Consider the following 17430-nt stretch of genomic DNA (forward strand, 5'->3'; position numbering starts at 1 on the left):
GATTTGTACTTCCTCCTTAGGAATGTTTGGTACCGTGTTAAGCTCTCCACTCCCTCTTCTCAATCCTTAGCTACTATTCTCTTAAATTGCCTTAACCTTGGGAGGGGCTTTGCACTCCCCAGCTTTAGGGGAAGGGGAGGGAGTTGCCTTTCTCTCATGCAAAGCAGTCTTGCAGACTCTCTCTGATGTTTCCCAAGCCAAAGCAGTTCAGAGGAGCATGTGCTGGTGTCCCCGAATACCAGAGCCAATTCCTCTAAAAATAGCTTTCTTCCAGAGAACCCACAGTGAAATGATGATTCACTGCAGATTTTCTTCGAAGCTGAGCTCCCACCAATGGCACCGTTCTCACTGCACCCTGTCGGTTCTCTGAACCAGCTCTGGCTTCCAGCAGGGTTAGATTATGGGAAGCCCCAGAGACCCACATGTTCCTCTGCTCTGTGGTCTTCAGACGCCCTTATGAGTCTTCAGAAGCTCTGGAGGGACCATCTGTCCTTAGAGTCCCATCTTCTTCCACTTTTGCTCTGCATCTCCCCATGGTGGTATCCCGTGTCTCATATCTTCCGCTATGGAAGCTAAATGTCTTCCATGAAGAAAGGCTATGGACAGATTTCCATGTCCAGTCATAAGTGAGAGCATCTGGTGGGGGAAATAGCCCCAGTTTTCACCCTGCCCCACCTTAACCACATTGTCTCTCTGAGATAGGGAGGCAGCCACTTAACAATAACAAATATTCCATTCTTACCAGCCCCCAGGGGTTTTGAAAGACACGCAGAATTAAAAACACAACAAAACAAACCAGCAAACAGAACCAAAGAGCCGCAATGTTCTAGAAATCATAGACATCAGTGACTCTTGGATTTTTTGAGAGCACCAGGTTTCCATGTGTGGGACTGCCACATGGAAGGAGGGGTGATAGGGTGGCATGGGAGCAGGTGGTATGAAGGAGAAGTTGAGACAGAGTGGCTAGGAACAGAGCCTTGGGATCCATATCGGGAGGTTTGAATCCCTGTTCTGCCTCTTACTTTAAGCACATTCCTTAACATCTTCATGCCTCATTCAGTTCCCCGCTTTGCATAAAGGGGGTCATCATACCTACCTAGAAATCTCCCGTGAAGATTAAATAGCATAACATGGAGAAAGTGAGCACACTGCACTGTTTCGAAGCTACTAAAAAAATGTAAAAAGCAAAAACCTATGCACATGTATATGTATGTGTCATCATAGAATGATTTAGTCTCAAGTTCCCATGCAATTCTTCATCCATTTTTTTCTAAGACAAAAAAATAATTTCCTCTGTGGCACCTGAGCACATGCACAGAATAAGAAAAGCAAATCTCGCTCTGTGCTGTGTCTGTACCTCTGCTTTCTGCAGGCAATTTCAGGTGTCTACACACAGCACAGGTTGGGAATGGCTTTTCTCAGATATGCCTCCATTCCTCATCTTCTCTATGGATCAAACATATAAACTGGACGGGAGAGTCTAAGACACTCTACCTTTCTTTATTTCTTTTTTTTTTTTTTTTTTTTTTTTTTGAGACAGAATTTTGCTCTCGTTGCCCAGGCTAGAGTGTGCAATGGTGTGATCTCGGCTCACTACAGCCTCCGCCTCCCACGTTCAAGTGATTCTCCTGCCTCAGCCTCCCAAGTAGCTGGGATTACAGACACCCACCACCATGCCTAGCTAATTTTTTGTATTTTTAGTAGAGATGGGGTTTCACCATGTTGGCCAGGCTGGTTTCAAACTCCTCACCTCAAGTGATCCAACCGCCTCCGCCTCCCAAAGTGCTGGGATTACAGGCGTGAGCCACTGTGCCCAGCCAACAGTCTACCTTTCTGAAGAACCATGAGGACCAATGGTAAAGAAAGAGAGAGGCCAGAAATGGACTTCCCCAGAAGGTGGGCCCAGAGCATAACCTTAAAAGGAACCCTCCTTTTCAGCCTTCTTCCAACATAGGGAAGCATTAGGAACTGAACCTTGTGGGGTCTGAGTTGTCTGGTCCATCCAACTAGCCCAGGATGACTTAGAGGAAGAATAAACAAGGGGCTTCCTTCCTTCAGCGTGATCTGGACATCCTAACAAGAGTTCCCAAGTCAAGGAAGGCTGAGAGAGATGGGAAAGAGTTAAGAAACCACAAAAGTGTCTTCTAGGTGGGAGGCAGGATAGCCTAAGGGTCAAGGACACAGGCACTTCAACAGACCAACCTGGATTCAAACTCAGGCTCCACCATTCACTAGCTATCTGACCTTAGGAAAATTAACCTCCTTGTACCATTATTTCCTCATCTGTAAAATGGGTATATTAATAATACTACTTGGTTCATAGTACTGTTGGAAAAAAATAATTTGAGCCAGTGTATGAGGAAGACAGTGTCTGACATATCAAAAGCCCTCAATAAATGGTAGATGTTCATATCATCAACACCACCACCACCAATGTTTCCACACACTCCAGGACCTTTTAACCAGGTGACTTGCAGACATGCCCCTGCGCCGGCCGTGCCCCTGCCAGTCTCCCTGACATAATGTTGACTTCCGTATTGCTAGAAATATATTGTGTTTAGTCACATGTTTGCAAATGGCAGATCATTAAGGAAGCATCTGAGGAACTAGGGCAAATCAATACAGAGCACAAATGGCTGAAATCCCCATCAGATGTTCCCATTGTTTTTGCTGGTGCGGGAAGACACTCAGATGTTTGATTTGTGTGTTTGTTTTTATGCTAGTTCTATTAAATCAGTTTGCAGTCTGAAGAATGTTTACCAGACAAAGAAAGACACATGTGCCAGTTAAGAGAGACCTAAATCAGCTGTTGGCTTCAGACCATCCCTAAATGTGACAGTTTTTGCTGATGCGAATGCTTCTTTTTGTCCTTTCCATTGAGCTTTTCACACTAGGAGTCTGGACCTTTGCATCCTTGTTCTAGGTTGCAGGACTAGGCTAAGTGCAAAGCCTTCCAGGCATACCTGCTGTACAGAGACTGCATGTGAACACGCACACATGTGTGCACACTTTCCAACCTTGCTCCCATGACAAAGGGGCCATTTTCCCTGTGGACGAGCTGGAAAGGACTAAGAAAATGAAGGTCCTTCAGCTCCAAATGGTATTCAGCAAAGACTGGTGATTGAGAGCTTGGGCTTTGAAATCAGATGAAGTTGGCTTTGAGTCCCAGCTCTGCCTCTCCCTGACTTTGTGAATTTGGGCAAGTGACTTAATCTCTCTGGGCCTCAATTTTCTCATGTTTAATGTGGAGGCGGTAATAACCAATAAGCCCTGCCTCATAGAATGTAACTATTAAGTTAGACAAACCATGTGAAACTCTCAGCCTGGTGTCTAACATCTGAGCACCTGATCCATCATAGCTCTTGGTGGTGGTGGTGGTGGTGGTGATGGTGATGGTTATCCCTCCCCTTTCCTTTCCTTTACACTGAAGGTACACAAAGTGTTCACAACCATGCTCCCACCACAGACAAATCCCTGCTGCCTCCTTGGACAGGGTTGACCCTCATCATGCAATGGCCTTGGCACTCCAGGAGGGGCTGGGTGTTCAGCCAGTGCCCAAAACAGCCTGAGAAGCTGAGTGACTGCAGACAAGAATGAAACCCAGACCAGGCATGGTGGCTCACACCTATAATCTCAGCACTTTAGGATGCTGAGTCAGGAGGATTGCTTGAAGCCAGCAGTTTGAGATACGCCTGGCCAACATAGTGAGACCCTGTCTCTATAAAAATAAAAGTTAAAAATTAGCCAGGCATGGTAGTACGGGCCTGTGGTCCTATCTACTCAGGAAGCTGAGGTGGGAAGATCACTTAAGTCCAGGCATCCAAGGCTGCAGTGAACCATGATCACACCACTGCACTCTAGCCTGGGCAACAGAGCAAGACTCTGTCTCTTAAAAAAAAAAAAAAAAAAAAAAAGAAGAAGAAGAAGAAAAGAAAACCAAAAGGCAGAGTGAGCAAGTGTGCAGGATGCAGAGCAAGATCTCTGCCAGGCTTAACAGGCTAAGCCTGGAATTCTTTTTTCTTTGTTCGGAAGCCACACCTTTGCACTTCATTTGCATGTCTTATGTACATTCACATCTATATTTCATCTTCTCTGGGTTCCTGCAGCTTTTCCCTGAGTACCCACTTCCACAGAGGCCACATGATGTCTCAGTGTGTAAGCCCTGGGGCCCTAATCCCTGAAACTGTTCTGTGACTTTAAGAAAGTCCCCTTCAGTTCCTCCGTTTTCACAAATATACAGAGGCAGTGTATCCAATGGATAGAAACAGAGATATCAGTTCTGCCAGTTCCTGGCCCTGTCACTTTGGACAAGCTATTTGATTTCTCTAGGTTTTCTTTTCCTCATCTGCAAAATGGGGCCGATATGGTTTACCTCACAAGTGGAAGGATTAAAAGGGATAATAGACATAGTCAACTAGACCTCATAAATGATGGCTCTTGATGTTTATTATGGTAGCAATAAAATTTGGTTCTGTGATGCACCGTCTTGGGCTGGCCTCTATCACCAGATTCTCCAACTCCTTGGGGCCAGCGTCACATCATGGCATTGATTTATCTCTCCCTCAATTCTTGCACCCATCATTAAGATGGAGGGTAATTGATTAGGAACTGCATAGAGAGCCCGCAGACCTCACACCCAGTGCTGGCCTGACTTGCATAGGCTCATTGGCCTGCAGCTGGGAGCAGTGGCTCCTCTTGCAAAAACTGAGGGGGTTGCCATTGTTACAGACAGTGGCTTTCCCTGGAGGCATCATCCAGCTGAAATCCCTTGCCACAGTGGCAGGTGAATGACGGGATTCCTGGAGAGCACGCACCACCTGACTGGCAGCCCCAGAGATCCATGGAGCTGCTGCCTTGGCTAAGAAATCTCTACTGAACTCTATGCTCAGCTGGAAAATGAGCATGTCCTTGGAACTTCTCAGGCAAGGCAGGCTGTCTCGAGTCTGCTGTCTCTGTGGGTGGCTGTATCCAGTAGCCCACAGTCTCTGAGACCCTGTGGCAAGCTTTTGTGGCTCTCTGTGAGCTGGCCAACCAGGTCTGTGACTGTGCTCCCGGTAAACTGCACTCCCCGCCCCCCTCCAGCAGGGTACAAAGGCATTGTTAATAGACTGTGGCAGTCTCATTTGTAGACTCTATTCATCCAGCAGCCAAGAATGATATGTCCTGATACTCCCTCTCTCCTCTCACCCGCCTTTCCCCTTTCTCCCCGCTTTCCCCCTTCCTTTTGCCTGGAGAGTGATTTGTCTGTGTTATGGGTTGGCCTGACAAACCATTCCACATTAGCAGCTGAGATGTTGTTTGAAATGGGAAAATTGCTGGCAAACTGCTCCATTAGCGGTTCCAGTAACAAATACTCTGTTCCCCCAATGAAGATGAGATCGCAGAGGCACAAATTAATACGACTGTCTCCCCCACTCTGCAGCGGGGATTACTCTTCAAGATGAATGGGTTCATCCCAGCCAGAAATGTGCATCCACTAGCTGTAGGCTTCAAGGGAGCCCGTTCTTCCCATCTATCCCTTTTGTTCCCGCTACATCCCCTGCCACACGTTTTTGTGTGTCTTCCCAGTTGAGGGTTTGGGGAGCATCAAGGCCAAATGAGGAGGTGATGAAAAGATCTGCACCTTGGAGAGAAGGGAGATGGATGAGGATGAGATCCTGAGCCTGGGCTGGGGTGCCATTCATCACCCCTAATAAAGCACCCCGCCTCCTCCACATGCCTGTTTCCCACCACACCTGTTCTTGGTGACAGGAAGTCATTTGAGAGATGAAAGAATAAAGAATGGAAATGCTCACTCATTCCCCACGGCCCCTTCTCTTCCAAGGAAGTTCTGGGCCCTGGGCCTGCAGCGTCTCTTGTTCCTTTCAAAGTAATAGGAGAGGAAGCATTTCAGGAAACTTCATAAGAGGTTAAAGCCACAGATTCCAGCAGCAGCCCAAGGGAGTGGTTCAGTCTGGGCCCCTGGGCCTTGCAGGATGTCAGGGAGCCAGTTTGATGAATGTCAGGCTGGGAGCCTAAAGATGTTAAGGCTCTTCCTGCACTGTATTTAAACAGCCCATGGAAAAGCCCAGAAATGAAGTCAACCATTGACATTTCTGCCACATTAGCAGTGTGGCTGAGTGTTTAACTGAGTGGTGACATGGTTCCATGACAGATAAGCATTGCTGGCCCATGGTCCATCTCTTTTTACTCTTCCTCCTGTTTATCCCTTTGACGTATTCCGCATTCTGCTCGGTTACTTGTACAGCTTTCTCTGAAGAAAACAGCTGCCGCCAAAGGCAGTGTATCATAAGCAAGAATCAAAAATCCTCAAGGAAACGTCATCCTTTCCAGCTTTCTCCAAAGAGAGTTAGACCCTAGGACAGGTGCTCCATATACTAGGACCTGAGTTCTCTGGCCGCTGCAGTGTTTTGTCTGGTCTCCCACAACCAGAACGTGCACCTGTGATAAGAGAGACCTCCCTGTCCTTAAGGCCAGAGAACACAGTAGCCCTCAGTGACCACTTGTTGACAGGTGGATGGTTAACTGACTCTTCTCTGCTCTGTTTCCCAGACGCCTAGAACAGAACTCCATCAAATCCATCCCTGCAGGAGCCTTCACCCAGTACAAGAAACTGAAGCGAATGTGAGTTTCCCCTGTGGAGAAATGAGCCCAAATGTTTTCAATTTCCGGGGTTGTTTGCAACGTGTAGTGGGCAGTCTGTCCAGGTGACGGACCATGTCCATTCCTCCTGGGCAGTTCTGTTTCAGAGCTGGAACACTGTCCTAAGCTTGGGAGGTAAGATGTGGAAGCATTCTCTGAAGATTGTGAGGTGTATGGGCTTGGACATGTAGTGCTAAGAGCCTCTCCAACTAAAGCAAAGTAAAATTATCTGTGTGGGAGGTAGAGATGAATTAGCCTGGAAAATCCATATCACTGTCTTTATTGTCCCTTGGCTCCAGTGATGTGGACCTAAAATAGGAGTTTCGGCAGAGACGTGATGGTGGCCCCACAGCTGTCTACACCACCGTCACCAGCATCCCTACAGCCATGCATACATTCATGTAACAAATACTGAGTGAATGTCTGCTGCAAGCAAGGATCTATGGATAGAGCAGTGAACAGAAACTAAGTCTGCTTTCATGGAGCTTGCATTCAAGTGGGAGAACACAGAAAATACAGAAACAAATATCAGAAGTCAGAATATCAGTGATGGTGGGAGGGTCTTTTAGGTAGGTGTGCCCATGAAGGTCTCTACGTGCAGGTGGCCTAAAAGAAGGAAGGGAGTGAGCCCTGAGCTCTCAGGAAAGACTGTCCCAAGCAGCAGGAAAAGCAAGTAAAAGGCTTTAGGGAGCATGTGTCGATGGTTTGTGGAATAGCAAGAAGGAGTGGAACGAGTGAGGGGAGAGGATGGGGCTTGTGTTGGAAAGGTTGATACTAGATCACATGCATCCTTAGACCATGGTACAGACTTTCTGTTCTTCCTGCATGAAATGAGAAGCCTGGGAGGGTATGGTCAACATGTGAGCACCCCCTACATCCCCCTTAGCTCTGTAAGTCACATCACTCCACCACTGCATCACATCAATGCCCGGTGACACCAACCCTGCTGTTCCTTCCTCACCACGGCAGCTTGGACAGCACCATTGCATCACCGCCCTCATCCCCACCATGTGACAATGTCATCATTCTTCCCCATCCCATGACAACCTTGAGCACTGCTCTGTGAGTCACTCAGAGCTGGGGGCTCTGCAGGGAAGCCAGTAGGATTCAGAAACAGCCCAACCATTGCCATCTCAGGTATTAAAATTCTGGACAGATACTCCTTCCCTTTTTCAGGCTAGGAAATCATTTAGTAGAGCCCAGTAACCAAGTTGCTGTTTTCATTTTTTCATTCCACTTACTCTTTTTGCACACCGCCCCCCTCCCTGCACCTCACCCTCCTACAGAGGAAGGAGAGAGTCAGGTAGAAATATGCATGGACTCGGTCCTGCTTCTTCCTTCCACACGAGGCTGATTCATTGCTTTCCCTTGAGTGGGAGGGCCCACATTAAAGAGGCTAAGTGTCTGCTGATTCCTTTTATGTTAAAAATAAATATCCCTGCGAAACAGTGGCATTGGTAGGCTTTACCCTCAGATCTCGGGAAGCCAACTTCCCATCTCCCTGGAAATCCAAACCAAACAAGCTTTTCTCCTGGTGCAATTCCAGAAGTGGAAACCAATATAATGAGGCAGCTTGAAGCACGTACTTCTTCCCTCCCCTTGGCAGCATTCCTGCTGGAGGAGCTGTATAAATATAGGCCTTAATATTTAAAACCTTGGGCCATTAATCTCCTGGTGTCCCTGCTTCCCCAGCCCGCTCTCCATGCACCCCCCCAATTCATTTTTAAAGCTCAGCTTGATTATGCAGCCAGATAGTAATTTCAGTGAAAAATGACAAGTTCAGTCACTGCCCCAACCTATATCTCTTGCATGATTTAAGTTACTGCTCTAATTTTTTGTGAAGTCCAGGTAATTTAAAGCTTGACTATGTTTTACTGTTCCTTCTCCATCCTATTGGACTTGCCATGATCTGTGCATTCAGAATTCATAAGACCTTCTCAGTCACGACCTGGAAAGTGAATTTAATTTTTGATCACTTATGATGCTACTGATGTTTATTATGATGCCCTTTTTGTCCCCAAGAGGATGGCAATAGAGAAGAGAGCACACTTAAAAATTTTCGACTAATGGAACTTCAGAAACCTAGACTGAAGTGCAGTCAGTGGCTTGGGAGAGGTAGGGTCCCTGATGAGAATGGATTTCAAAACCCTAAGTTTTCCTAAATATACATGACCAGTTTATCCCTAATAACTAACAGAAGGAAGTTCCCCACTCAACTGTGGCTGAACCACATCCTGCTCTTATCTCTTACCAAAAAAGAAAAAAGAAAAGAAAAGAAAAGAAGAAAGGGGAGGAGGGAGAAAAGAAAAGAATTCTCCCTGAATGAATGGCTTTGTCTCTGCCTATTCCTAGTGGTCACCTTAGTATAAAAAGCATTCCTAGTACAAACTAAAAGGTTGAGTATTCCTTATCCAAAATGCTTGGGGCCAAAAGCCTTTCAGAGTTCTGAATTTTTCAGAGTTTGGAATATTTTTGTGTGTAATGAGATATCTTGAGAATGGGATCCAAGTCTAAATATGAAACTTATTTATGTTTCATATACAGCTTACACACATAGGCTGAAGGTAATTTATATGAAGTTTTTAATAATTTGGTGCATGACACGAAGTTTTGACTGCAACCCATCAGTCACATGAGGTCAGGTGTGGAATTTTCCACTTGTGACATCATGTCCATGCTCAGAAAGTTTCAGATTTTGGAGCATTTCAGATTTTGGATTTTGGGATTAGGGATACTCAACCTGTATCAAAGCAGAGAAGACACAGAGAAGCAGTAAAAAGCACTAGAGGCAGCCCCTTGGTCTTGCAAGTTTGGTTAACTAACTGGTAGGCCTGACACCTGGGATCTCTATTATTGTGCCAGAATGGGGTGTTGGGAGTTCTTTTCTTTTACATGCTCTTAGAGCAACTTGTTCCACAAGCTCCAGGACTTCCTAGTGTCTCACACTTACATTCCCTGCATGACACTTGTAGGCACTTGAATTTGCCACCTCTATTCCAAACAGTCTGGAAAAGCTACCCCTTCTTGGTCATCCAGTTTATAAGCCCCAGAGGACCAAGGTGGGTCTGAGACCATTTTCTAAAACATCGTGGCCTGAAGTATATGACCTAGGGACCACCTACATGGGAATCACCTGGAGATGTGTTACATATACAGATTCCTCGCCCCAACCTCCCAGCCTACAAATCAGACTCTCTGCAGTGCATTTTTAATCTACACCCTCATGAGGTTTGAGAAGCACTGGTGAAGAGTCATCCCAGTGCCCAGAATCAGTTCTAGGGGCAGCTGCTGTGGCTAGGGACAGAGTCAAGCATGGAGGTCAGTGGGCAACTGGAGCCATCTCCCAGCTGCCTTCCACCTCAGTGCCCCGTGTTGTGCATCCATCACAACAAAAGAGCAGAGGGGTCCTTGAGCTGATAGGAGACTTGAGATGCTTGCTCTGTGCCCAAATGGCTGTGTCCAGTCACTTAGGGCTCAGGTACTTCACCTCTCAGGGCTGCTGTTTCCTTCTTGCAGAATTAAGAATTAAGACAAAGTGTGCTAAATGTTCTCACTTATACATGGAATCTAAACAGAGCTGAACTCTTAGAAGCAGAAAGTAGAATGGTGATGTTCAGAGGCTGGTAGGGCAGGGGTGGGGTGGAGATGAAGATGACGGAGACGTTCGCCAAAGGATGCAAAATTTCAGGTAGACAGGAGTAAGTTCAAGAGATCCATTGTATTATACAACATGGTGAATGTAGTGTATCTTATACTTGAAAATAGGTCAGAGAATAGATTTTAAGTGTTCTCACCACAAATAAATGATAAGCATGTGAGGTAATGCCTATGCTAAGTATCTTGATTTAGCTATTCCACAATGAAAGCATATATCAAAACATTGTGTTGCACCCCAAATTTGAATACATTTTTTAAAAGACTAGTTGAGTACAGTAGTGAAAAAGGAGGAAAGAGTAGAACAAGGAGTTTGATCTGTAACTGACTGTGAACAATCCATTGAGAGAACTCACTACCTTTGGACCAGCCTAAATATACAGTTTTTATAAAAATAAAAAAGACAAAATGACCAAGGTCAATTCCCAGCTAAACTATCTATCATTTCTCCGATTCCCACTGTCCATCACCTCCAAACCGTGAGGCATCTCACCTCATACTGTAGGGAGAGATGGGTCCAGAAGTCTAGTCATGGACTGAAAACCAGTTTGCCCTCCCAAAGCTAAAGCAGAGGGTTTCCCTGATGGCCACAGAGCTTCCTCTTGCAACTAGAGGTCTCAGCACCTTGAAGGGACAATTCATAATCGGGGGGAAAAAAGACAACACAGGCCCTCCCACTAGTCCAGTCTGAACAGATCCTTCGTGCTTGCCTGGAATGCTTTGCATAGGCAGCCACGCTGAGGGCAAGTAAGATTAGGATAATCCACAGTATTTGCTTGTTAAGACCCTTAAACAAAATCGGAGCTCGGAAGAAAAGCCCGATGTAAGCTGACGAGTTTGTGAGCGCAATCTGCGGATTTGTTGGAGGTGATTTTGCCAGCTAAAGGGATAAACTAGACAGCTGTACTGAAGAAGCCTTAACCTGTGAAATATCGTTCAAAGTACAAGCTTTGGGGGCAGGGAGGGGAGGAAGCAGAGGCCTCGGCAAAGGTTGTGGTGTGGTTCTTTTGAAGTCTGTTAGAAGAAGGAAGGAAACAGGCTCAGGAAGATTCCCACTGCATGTGCTTAAGAGGTTGGGAGGCTGGAGTGGCTGGCCTTGCTGGAGTCAATTGCTTAAGAATCTGCTCTGTTGTGCTTTTTTTCTCCATATTCTCTCCTCACCTCCTTGTTGACCTTCCAAGACCCCAGCTCTCCCACTTCTGCACAAAAGCAAAGACCCATTGATTTATTTTGTTAAAGAAAAAGAACTGGAGAGGTTTGATATCACAGGAAATTGGAGCATCTCTCCTTCCAGTGACAGGAGCTCAGAGGCCATCCCTGAGTTAATGACTCTAAGAGAAAGAATTTCCCCTCAGTGAAGGGCCATTAGCAAGAACTGGTGTCTGGGTTCTCAGAAGTCACTGGGATGCCAGCAATTGACCAACCTCAGGGCCTCTGGGAAGGAGCCAGGGTCGAGGAGATTCCTCTGCATCTGCAAAGCCAGGTTAGCTGCCCCAGGCCCCAGGCCCAGCATTAATAGAATTCTCCTGGCCCACAGCATCCCTCTTGCTCACATTATCCAAAGCCTGGGACATTCTCATGCCCTGGGCTTGCTCCCGGGTGAGGCACACACTGCCAGCCAGTGACAAGCCCACATCTCCAAGGCGTCCTCTGAGAATCCCAGGATGTGCTTACATCACACAGCCTAGAGCTTGCACTGGACCAGACAGAGACTTAAGTCACTGCTCAAAACCTGCTTTCAGGTCAGGGAGGAAAAGTCACTGGGGAGGTGAAATGACTCAGGGCTTTCTGGGAGAAAAATGAGCAGCTGCTGAGGCATGAGGCAAGAAGATGCCTACCGGAACCCTGGCCTGTGGTTGGTTGGGTGAAGCCGGTTCCTGTTTCATCTGTGCCATTCATTGCTTGGTAATGAGACGTAAGGCCCTAATTTGACTGGGTTCTATTTTCCACCTACAAAATGATGGCTCACGTGTTCACAGCCTTGTGTCCTGGTCAAGATGCTGCGGGTGAGTATTCTTTGAAAACCAAGAAGAGTGATGTAAACGTGATGCACTTTGTCATGAGATAGTTGAACTGAAGGGTCTTTAAGCTCCTTCTCTTGCACTGTGAATAAATGAATTGCTTGATTGATTAATTAATCCTTACCATTTTGAATGCCTGAAATGCTTGATTCACACTTAGGAGTGACCGTTATCGCACCTTTGAGCCACATTCTCAGACTTTACCGTTAATGTTTTCAGAGACATCAGCAAGAATCAGATATCGGATATTGCTCCAGATGCCTTCCAGGGCCTGAAATCACTCACTTCACTGTAAGTGGGGCCCGAGCCGGGGGCTGAGGGTGGTTGGTGGTTGCGGGGGCGGGGGGCGCTGTGGGGAAGAGAGACGCGACCGTATTTTTCAGGAGGTGTTTATCAAGACTTTATGTTCCCTTACACACTTGTGGCAACCTGGTAAAAGAAACAAATATTTCTTCAGGGGAAATTGATCTTGGGGAATATTTCTACAACCCAAATGCATTATTTTTATTGATTAAGTGCCTAGCAGCTTTCCCAGTTATTGGCTTCTAATTCGAATGCATCTTCTACTCCAACCTCACATCCCCCTCCCACCCCACGTCCCACTCCCGCCCCACATGCCACCGCAGCGCTGTCTTTCTGGTGTAAAGAGAGATGGTGATGCGTGTTTGTTACCGCATCCCACCCATTTGCGTGGCCTCACCAAGTGAGGAGCTCATTTTCTTCGGCTGATTTTCAGGCTTTCTCTCCAGACCACCCTCGTGGCCATTGTCCTAAAAAAAATCCACCCCATCCTATAGCCCTTCCTGTCTTTGATTTTGAAAGCCATAGGCAACCCACTGGTAGGAAGCAAAGCTTCATCCACCAGGAGTTCCGAGACCCCTGCAGGCAGGAAGGTATAGAATGTCCTCATTCTGTCAGTGACTCGTGTGTGGCATAGGGAAGTCACTTGAGCCTTCTCTGGATGCTTCTTAGTAGGCAGGACAGGGACAGTGATCCCATTCCCACCTAACACATCCAGTGATGATCGTGTGTACAGTAAAACAATAATTAGCACCATTTACTGAGCGTTGACTGGGTACCAGCTACTGTTCTAGGAGTCTGTCAGGTTTAGTCCTCACCACAACCTAAAATATAAAATATATTGTCATCTCGCTTTTACAGCTAAAGAACTTGGGCAACCTAAGCTCCACCAAGACAGGGATTGTTATCTGTTTTGTTCATGGAGGTATCCCTAGCACCTCTGTGTATTTGGCACAGAGTTAATATGCCAAAAAAAATCTTGTTTTATTCAACCATTTACTTATTCAGAAATGTGACTTATCCAAAGTCCACAGTAACAGGTAGGAAAGGCAAGATTTGAACCCGCGCTGTCTGACTCCAGAACCCACACTCTTGATCAGTCTGTCTATATTTTGCCTCTCCATGCAGCCATGCAGCCTGTTTACCTAATTTATGAGTGGACAGGTAACAAGATGTGCATTTTCCCCCACCTGGCCCCATCCCACCAGGAAGGAGATGAGGACTGGGAAGTCTCTGATTCAGCTGTTGCCTGCTGCTTGCAGAGTAAATTAGTTTCATTTATCGAATAGAACATCTGGTTGGGATATCAAAGATGGGACCATGTGTGAGATTAGTGTCTGCTTGTGCTGAAGATCACAGAGGAGAAGGGAGAGGGGCCGTCTGCCACCAGGATCCTGTCTCTGCCCCCACCCTCTCTCTTCCCTTGTCTGGTTTCCCTCAGCCAGGATTTGGAGACAGTCTGAGGGCAATGAGGTGCTTCCTGTCTCGTAGGAAAAGGAATTCAAAATCTGGTTGCCAAACATGAAACTGACGTGCTGCTGCCCGATTCTGAAATACATGTGAGCATTGTTTAAGTGAAGCACCTCTCACTCCCGATGTATTCATTCATCCACGCAGTAGATGCCTACTGTGTACTGGCAGTATTATAGGCACTGCGAGTATGGCAGTGAAGTGAACACACAGGATCCTTGGCCCGACAGAGCTTACCGTTGAACACAAACACACCCAATCCCAGCTCAGGAGCAGCCAAGGTAAAGGGCTGGAGAGCCTTTACTCCTTACCTGTGTGTGCATTCATTCATTCAACAAATATTTATTGTGCTAGACTCTGTTCTATTTTGGGGTCTAGAGACCCAGTCATGAAAAGCCATATAACGTCACTACATTCATGGGGCCTACGTGCAAGGAAAATGGGAGGTGCAGGGGAGGGAGGCAGAAAAAATTAAAATTAAATAAATATTTAAGTAATGTAATGTGACATAAAGAGAAGTGATAGGAAGAAACTAAAATAGGGTAAGAGGTGGTATAAAACATTAAAATATTAAAGAGACATCTCCCAAGGAAGAGATGTTTGAGCTCAGACCTGAAAGGCAAGAATAAGGTAGTCAAGGCAAGACCTGGGGTGGGAAGCCAGACAGGTGTACACCCAGATGCCTGAGGTGACCACACAGGCAGGAGAGCCTCAGCCCACCTCCACTCCCAGTGGTTTTGACGCACTGGGCTCAGAGGCCTGCCCTCCCAAGGCATGGCGGGTGGTGTGAGGACCCCTCTGCCCCAAGCCCCCCAGCTTCTGCTACACTAGAAGTCCTGACATCAGCTGAGACGGGCGGACAGGGACATTACTGCATTTGGCACAGTGAGTGGTGGGGCATTAATATGAATTACAAATGTGCGCCTGAGCTATCATGCTGACTTTTATTTAGTCATTAATTTGTTGAAACATTAATGAAACACACCCGTAGGCTGACGGAGACATTCACTCTTCACTCCCAGTGGCGTCTGGAAAAGGGGGGTTTGGTTTATCGCACCCATTTACCATTTCCGCATCCTAATATTTTGTCTCCCCAAAGAAAGATAACAGCCTGGATTGTGATCCGAGTGAAAATGGAATATTGCATGCATTCCGTGCACTTCAGGGCTCTGGAGAGGACTTGAGAAAAACAACCAAACTCTCCTAAGCTCAGTTCCCTGGGTCACAGAGGAGTCTGGACCCAAGAGACAGCAAAGCCTGTGCTGTGGATGGGAGCAGAGAGAGGCCAGCCGAGCTTCTCTGGTGCCTGTGCAGAGCACCAGCAAGGGCCAGGCACAGAGATGCCCCTGAGCACTGTGCTGGAGTGGGAGACCCAGTAGCCTTCCTCCCCAGCCTCACCAAGACACCAAAGACGGGACCCTTGAATCAGAGACAGCAGTATGAGGGTCACTGGAGGCCGGTAGGAGAAAGGGGTAAAAGGGTTCTGAGTTCCTAGGTTCCTGGAACTCAAAGAATAGGAAAAGTGGATAGAAAGTAAAAGCTGCCATTACTGTGAGACAGCAAAGCTCCCTAGTTTTTCCTGAGAGTCAGTCCTTGACTCAGCAGTCCCTGCACCATCTGGAGATGACCCCAGATGCACAAAGCCCTGTCTAGATGGATGATTAAATGACTCAGCTTAGAAATTCCTAAGATGCAAAGGGATATTAAAAGGAAACGTCCTGTAGGCTGGGCTCAACCTGATCAATACCCATTGAAGACACAGGGCCAGTCTCCCACACTGTGTATTTATTGCTGGGGTGTGAGTCATATTAGCAGCTTAGGGAGATACCACAGAGACCGCTTCTTCCTGTTGGGGATTATGTCTTGGGCTAGGTTGCCCAGGAATGGAGCAGGATAGAGCCCATTTCTCCTCACCTCCCAGACAACCTGCCCTTCCAGCCCCTGGCTGCTCTTGGCTGCCTCTGTCTCACTGATGAGAAGGGATGAGGCAGGCCGTGGAAGGGGTTGTCCTGAGATCTCATACCCAGAACTGGCCGAGGTGATGGCTTCCTGCAGGACTGGGTTCTGGTGGCCTCACATCTGTGGTGATTGCTGGCTTCTCCTTCTCTCTTTCAGGGTCCTCTATGGGAACAAGATCACCGAGATTGCCAAGGGACTATTTGATGGGCTGGTGTCCCTACAGCTGCTGTGAGTAGGAACCTTGTCACTGTTTGTGTCTTTGGTACTGTTGGAAGGCTCCCACCTGAAAACTTTGAGTCATGCTCTGAAGAGTTCTTTTGACTATGTGCAGACAAAAGAGAAAAATAATTTTTGAGCTGTCCACGCTTCACCCCCATTTCCTATTTTTGTGAAGGGAGAGCCAGTGAGTGGGCAGAGGAAAACTGAGGTCAGTGTGCACAAACCCAGATGATAGAGCTGAGGGCCCTGGCCCAGGCATGAAGATACTAAGCATAGGGTTTGGGGCTAGAAATTAGGAAAGAGTCAAATCCAACAAAAAGAAAAACATTTTTCAGTAGTGTGCTAAGAATGTAGGGAACTAAAACATTCACACACTAAATTCCAGTACTAAAGCTGAGACAGAGCTGCTGATGGACATGTGACCTTGAAGAGGGGTGGGGCGGGGGGAGTAATTCAAGAGGAGCAGAATCAGTCACCAATGTGACTCCATCTGGGAAAGACAGGGTGGAGGGGAGTGTTTACTTAATTTAAAGGAAGGGTTGTTGCCTCGAATTTTAAGCTCAGGGATTATTTGTTTGCATTTATTTCATTCTGGTCATTTGCGCTTAAATGTTTGAAGAAGATAATTGAACTCTGATGTGGAGAAGGAAGGAAAGGAATTTAGCTCATAGTATAGTTTAACTTCTGTGCTGGTGGAATCATCTATGATTTGTGATGAGGCAGCTATAGCATCTACACACATGTACCATGGGTGTGGGAGTGTGTGTATCTGTGTGTGTGCATGCATGTGCACGTTTGCTCTGTGACCATCACAATTCCTCTGGGTATTAGGAACTGATCTTGAGTGTCCTTTAAGCAATGGAGAAGACCAACTCTCAGAGAGGTACATGACTCTCCCCCAGTCACACAGCAGAATAGGTATGAAAACTGGAAAAGAACGTACATGGCCATGCCCTTCATTCAGAAACCTCCCAGCCCTCTGAATAGCACATGATGTATGTTTGCAGGGGTGTGTGTGTGTCTTTTTAAAATCACCTCCAAGTCACAGGCAGTGAGGAAGAGGCCTTCACCTCCCCGCCTCCCACGTGCAGTTCAGATGACCCATAGCATGGGTTTGCGGGCCAGGGCTCAAGCTGGGGCTCCAAAGCGGTGGCAGGCACAAGAG

The 17430-nt window shown here is 46.9% G+C and overlaps 1 protein-coding gene across 1 annotated transcript in view; it reads left to right on the forward strand.

The window, feature by feature from the left end:
• SLIT3 (slit guidance ligand 3) overlaps positions 1-17430 on the forward strand; it is a 651942-nt gene that overhangs the window by 503189 nt on the left and 131323 nt on the right. Inside the window, exons 10-12 of the mRNA XM_010358190.2 lie at positions 6553-6624; positions 12537-12608; positions 16203-16274. Of these exons, the coding sequence (XP_010356492.1) occupies positions 6553-6624; positions 12537-12608; positions 16203-16274 (216 nt within the window). The remainder of the gene's footprint in view (positions 1-6552; positions 6625-12536; positions 12609-16202; positions 16275-17430) is intronic.

This window comes from Rhinopithecus roxellana, chromosome 3, assembly GCF_007565055.1.
Source record: "Rhinopithecus roxellana isolate Shanxi Qingling chromosome 3, ASM756505v1, whole genome shotgun sequence".
Lineage (NCBI taxonomy): Eukaryota > Metazoa > Chordata > Mammalia > Primates > Cercopithecidae > Rhinopithecus > Rhinopithecus roxellana.